General features: G+C 48.5%; 1 protein-coding gene across 4 annotated transcripts; it reads left to right on the top strand.

Annotated features, from left to right (window-relative positions):
* The first annotated feature begins 1699 nt into the window (after positions 1–1699).
* On the top strand, positions 1700–4934 carry LOC109750076 (probable polyamine transporter At1g31830). 4 transcript variants are annotated; one of them, XM_020309028.4, is made up of 4 exons: positions 1700–2074; positions 2166–2267; positions 2897–3029; positions 3279–4934. In XM_020309028.4, exons 3-4 carry the CDS (start codon positions 3027–3029, stop codon positions 4761–4763), a joined length of 1488 nt encoding a protein of 495 aa, XP_020164617.1. In that variant the 5' UTR covers positions 1700–2074; positions 2166–2267; positions 2897–3026; the 3' UTR covers positions 4764–4934. The 4 variants fall into 4 exon arrangements, with proteins under 4 accessions (XP_020164617.1, XP_020164620.2, XP_020164619.2 ...); XM_020309029.4 differs by having other exon boundaries at positions 1744–2074; positions 2166–2264; XM_020309031.4 differs by lacking the exon at positions 2897–3029 and having other exon boundaries at positions 1705–2074.
* The last annotated feature ends 723 nt before the right edge of the window (positions 4935–5657 follow it).

Raw genomic sequence — 5657 nt, 5'->3', positions numbered from 1 at the left:
GCTTGTCGAGGTGGGACTAAAAAACAGCTGTAGAAAGAATCTACTAAAGAACTCTAGTACCGGTTCATGCCACGAACCGGTAATAAAGGTGCTCGTGGAGCCCCAGCCTTAGAACCGGTACTAAATGAAATGCCTTTGTAACAGACGAGTTTTCGTACGAAACCCTGATATTTCGAAAGAGATTGTGTAAACATGTAAAAATATACATAAAAAATACATTGATCAGTATCGTTTCAGCCAAAACGCGCTACTGCTATAGAGAAATACATCAAAAATACATTGATCATCAATGATCTTTTTGTGTAGAATCTAAATTGTCAATAGGAATCCTCATCGGTTGGTTTAAGAACCGGTGAGGATTCCTATTGCGGGTACAGATCCTACACATAGAGTTCAGTGAAGACCAAGTGCTCGTGATAGTTTGAGAAGTAACATATTTAAGGTGGTAAAACTCTGTTAGCTGAGCGAGGTGGGACTAAAAAAGCGCTGCAGAATGAATCAACTAGAAACCTATAGTACCGGTTTGTGGTATAGACCGGTACTAAAGGTGCTGGTGGGGCCCCAGCCGGACCACGGTGTGCCACAGCCTCTTTAGTACCGGTTCGTGGCACGAACCGGTACTAACGGTTCGCCACGAACCGGTACTAATTAGCTTCGCCCGCCTAGCCGTTCGAACCGGCACTAATGGACACATTAGTGCCGATTTTGTTACAAACCGGTACTAATGTGCTTCACATTAGGCCGTTTCTCTACTAGTCCAAAGTTCCGCAATGACAAAATGATATCAGGTTCCATGCATCCATGAATAAATCCTTTAAGATCTCCCTCCCGAGCGCTCGCAAGCTGCGATGACAGCATGATGTGGCAGAGGCGAGGGTTTGGGTTGAGAAAGGCCATGTGAGGGGGGAAAGAGACGCCAAGGGAGAAAGAAAAGATGATTCAACAAGGAAGAAGGTAGAGATGAGTTGGTATAGGAGAGTAGGCGTGTAGAGGCAGACCACGCCGTGAAGGAGGGAGGGGAAAGAATGCTTGATGAGTGACAGAACTCAATTGTGTCCGTGGCTGCTTCCCCGTCACTTCTTGTCTAAGAAAGAAATTCTCTAATAAGGCGTTTGCCCATCAACACTAGCGGGCAGCGGTGACAGAGACGAGGGTTAGGTTCGGGAAAATTTTCTGTGTGCGCTGCTGCTATGAAGGGAAGAAGGGTGTCGAAATGACAATGGCTAGGAACGAGGGACGAATGTTCTTTTGTTTTTGAGTTGCCACAACTTTATTTAACTTGAAATAATTTTAGAAATACAAATAATGTCTGGTAAATTCGAAAGCGACACGTGACGATCAAAAGGTAAGTAGTTGCTGCCTTGGAGAGGGGGTGAGCCTCAACATTCATATCCCTCTTCTCGTGGATAAACTCTACAGATACAAAATCATGTAATTTTCCTCTGATATCCTGAACGATAGCCAGAGAAGACCCACTGTATTCATTTTTCGGATGCGCAACCGTTGCCATAGAGTCAGTGGAAACTTGGATCCTCTGATAACCCAAATCGGCTGCCAGAGATAGAGCCTCAAAACCTTCGTGGCTTCTAATATTTCCGGGACTCTATCCTCCGCTACAATCTGTACCATCTCTGTTTGATCCAACGGCCAGATCAAATTTCCTAGTATTTTTTTTTACCACAAACCGAGATTCTACCGTAGTCGCTCCCAGTTTTTGGCGATGCTCTCAGAAAAACAAAACGTAAACACCCGAGACTCCTCTCTCTCTCTCTCTCAGTCTCGATCTGTTCCTCCCTCGCTCCCACATCGGCGCCGCCCCCACAGCCAACCCCGCCGGCGAACTCGCCCTCTCCCCCACCGCCGCCGCACTCCACCCTCTCCCTCCCTCCCTCACTTCAGCTTCTCTCCCCACCCTAGGTCGGGGGGCCGCAGATCGAGCAGGTCAGGCCCGATCCGCGGCGCAGCCAAGGGCTTCGAGCAGGGCCGCGCCGGGAGAGGAGCCTCTGTGTGCTGCCGCCCCCTGGTTCCCTCTTCTCCTCTCTGTGCCGCCGGGAGAGGAGCTCGTCAAGCCAAGGTCCCCCTCCCACTTCTCCTCTATCTGCAGCCGCCCCTTGCTTGGTTCGACTCCGTTTGCTCTTCTTCACTGATGCGGTTTCTTCTCGCAGACCGACGCCGTGTGGTGGGGCGCGGGGGATTCTTCTTCCACTCCGGCGCCTCCTGCCCCTCCGGTGGCCGATTCCTGTGCTTCTTATACTCCGGCACAGGTGGTAAGCTACTTGTTCCTCTCCTGTGCCGTGGTAGATTTTGTGCTGGCCCTCGCCCCATGGATTTGTGCTGTAGTAATGGATTGTCCTGATATTTGCTGGCCATCACTGCATGGAGTAGAAGCTTTTAGAAATCCTGATATTTATGGAGGGAAATTATCACTCAAACTTGCTCATGTTGCATCAATAATTCAACAGCTTAAATACCATATTGATGTACTATATGCTACATACCTTATATGGCCATACGAAAATTCCATGAGACACCTAAGCCTTGTGCATGTTTTGACTATGCATGATTTACATATTCGAGTTTCACAAAGTTAACACGACTGCTATCTTATAGGCGACCAAAAGGTATTTGGTGAGGCCTACAGGATGGATAAAATGATAACGTTGATAGTTACTTATACACGATTTACTGGCAAAGATTGAAAAGCCTTGTGTATGTTTGAACTATACGTGACTGAAAAGCCGCGTTTCTTTTAGTAGTACGTGTAGACAAGCTGTCAAATTAATATCAAAAATTAGATTTATACTACCAATTACATTCCTTGCGGGCATGTTGCATGTTATAACAAGGAATAATCTAAGGTTTACTTTTTTATTGATAATCGGCTTTCCAACTGCAGAAATTGAGGAGCACAGCATAACACAAGAAAATTGAACCTCTCCTTCCTATGGGGGATTGTTTTGATTTCAACTATGGCTTTCGTGAAATGCAGAACCTGACTGGAAAAAAGCCTAACTTAGATTGACACAATGGTAAAAATGCCAGTGGAGTTACCTTTTAATTTTATTACATAGAACCATTCGAATTCAGTGGTAATTTCCTTAGCTATGCATCTTTGATTGGCATAAAGGCATATTTTTCTTTCTATTACTAATTTAATTCAGAACAAGCTACAAGTTTGTGACATCAAAATTGTGGTCCTTGTGTACATATTCTGCATGATAAAACGAGGGACAGCATAAGGTTTGTATTTTAATGGATAATTGACTTTCCAACTGCAGATATTGAGGAGTACAGCAGTAACACGAGCAAATTCAGCCTTTCTTCATATGGAGGATCGTGTTGATTTCAAGTATGACGGTGTCAACAATGAGAGCAAAGAGCGTAAGGGAGGGCATGGCATCCCAAAGGTTTCCATGGTCCCACTTGTCTTCCTCATATTCTATGAAGTCTCAGGGGGTCCCTTTGGGATTGAGGACAGTGTCAAGGCTGCTGGACCACTCCTGGCAATTGTGGGGTTTCTTCTGTTTGCGCTCATATGGAGTATTCCAGAAGCCCTAATCACAGCTGAGATGGGTACTATGTTTCCTGAGAATGGTGGCTATGTCGTCTGGGTCTCTTCAGCTCTTGGGTCCTTCTGGGGTTTTCAGCAAGGCTGGGCAAAGTGGCTCAGTGGTGTCATAGATAATGCTCTCTATCCAGTCCTTTTTCTTGACTATGTCAAGTCCAGTATTCCAGCTCTCGGGGGTGGGCTTCCAAGGACTTTTGCGGTGCTTATCCTCACAGTTGCCCTTACTTACATGAACTACAGAGGATTAACGATAGTTGGCTGGGTGGCAGTCTTTCTTGGGGTGTTCTCTCTGCTCCCTTTCTTTGTAATGGGATTGATAGCAATTCCACATATTGAACCTTCAAGATGGTTTGAAATGGACCTGGACAATGTGAATTGGGGCCTGTATCTGAACACTCTGTTTTGGAACCTCAACTATTGGGATTCAATCAGTACATTGGCTGGAGAGGTTGAGAATCCAAAGAGAACCCTCCCCAGGGCACTTTCTTATGCTCTTGTTTTAGTAGTCGGGGGATACCTCTACCCTCTGATCACTTGTACAGCAGCACTTCCGGTTGTTCGGGAGTCGTGGACAGACGGATATTTTTCAGACATTGCAAAAATTCTTGGTGGTTTCTGGTTGCACTCATGGATTCAAGCGGCGGCCGCATTGTCGAACATGGGCAACTTTGTTACTGAAATGAGCAGTGATTCATACCAGCTTCTGGGGATGGCTGAGCGTGGCATGCTCCCTGAGTTCTTCGGCAAGAGATCACGCTACGGGACCCCACTGATCGGCATCCTGTTCTCCGCGTTCGGTGTGGTCCTGCTGTCCTGGATGAGCTTCCAGGAGATCATTGCGGCTGAGAACTACCTCTACTGCTTCGGGATGATATTGGAGTTCATCGCCTTCATCAAGCTGAGGATGACCCACCCTAGCACCTCCCGGCCTTTCCGGATCCCGCTGGGCACCGTTGGCTCCGTCCTGATGATCATCCCTCCGTCTATCCTGATTGTCGTGGTGATGGTGCTGGCTTCCTTCAAGGTGATGGCTGTGAGCATCCTGGCGGTGCTCGTCGGGTTTGCGCTGCAACCGGCCCTGGTGTACATGGAGAAGAAGCGGTGGCTGAGGTTCTCCGTCAGAGAGGACCTGCCCGATCTGCTGGACCCCTCGGCTGGCGCCGCCGAAGATGAGACGACCCCGCTTGTGGTATGATTTATGATGCAAAGTGTAATAAAAGGATAGGAACATGCTGCCCTGTATAATGCCATGTGGCATCATATATGCTGTTGTATACCAACTTGTTCGTCATGAAAAAGAAATAGAAGAGCATGCTGAGCGCCTTTAGAAACATCAAAGGGGCACCTCAGACTCTATTTGGCCTAATCTCATCTGTGACTGTATGTAGATATCATTATGATAGACGTCCGATTAACTGAGAGGAGGTTTGGCAGCCCAAATTAATTGCTGGGATATAGTGCATGCTCTGGTAGATTGATCCATGTTAAGAACTAAGGGTTTTACTCATAGCCGGCGCCTACAAATTGCCCAGATCGGCCCCCTTTTTAACCGTGGGATTAAAGCAAATACAGCCGTTCGATGAAACAGTCAAACCCGCCCCAAAATCGTTGCTCGCACGAACGCTCCAGCCTGGGAAAAAAGGGGTCGCCGCCCACGAACTGCATCGCGCACGCCGTTGTCGCAGCTACGCGCCTCACCGCTCGCAGCTTCTCGCCTCGCCGGAGCTCGACGTCGTGGCTGTGCGCCCCGTCGCTCGCAGCTTTTCACCTCGCCGGAGCTTGTCGTCGCTGCCGTGCGCCTGGCCGGTCGCAGCTTTTCGCCTCGTCGGAGCCCGTCGTTGCAGCTATGCGCCTCGACGGTCGCAGCTTTTCACCTCGCCGGAGCTTTTTGTCAGAGCCGCGCGCCTGGCCGGAGCTCGTTGTTGCAGCTATGCACCTCGCCGGTTGAAGCTTTTCACCTCGCGGAGCTCGTCGTCACAGCCGGGCGCCTGGCCGGTCGCAACTTTTCGGCACGCAGTTGCATCTAGGACGGTGTACTCAAGAGATGAGACCGTGCATATCCAAAATGAACCGACCGATCAACAATCCA

This window comes from Aegilops tauschii, chromosome 5 (genome assembly GCF_002575655.3).
Source record: "Aegilops tauschii subsp. strangulata cultivar AL8/78 chromosome 5, Aet v6.0, whole genome shotgun sequence".
Taxonomy (NCBI): domain Eukaryota; kingdom Viridiplantae; phylum Streptophyta; class Magnoliopsida; order Poales; family Poaceae; genus Aegilops; species Aegilops tauschii.
Note: the sequence above shows the minus strand (reverse complement) of the source record. Positions and strands in the feature narration are given on the sequence as shown.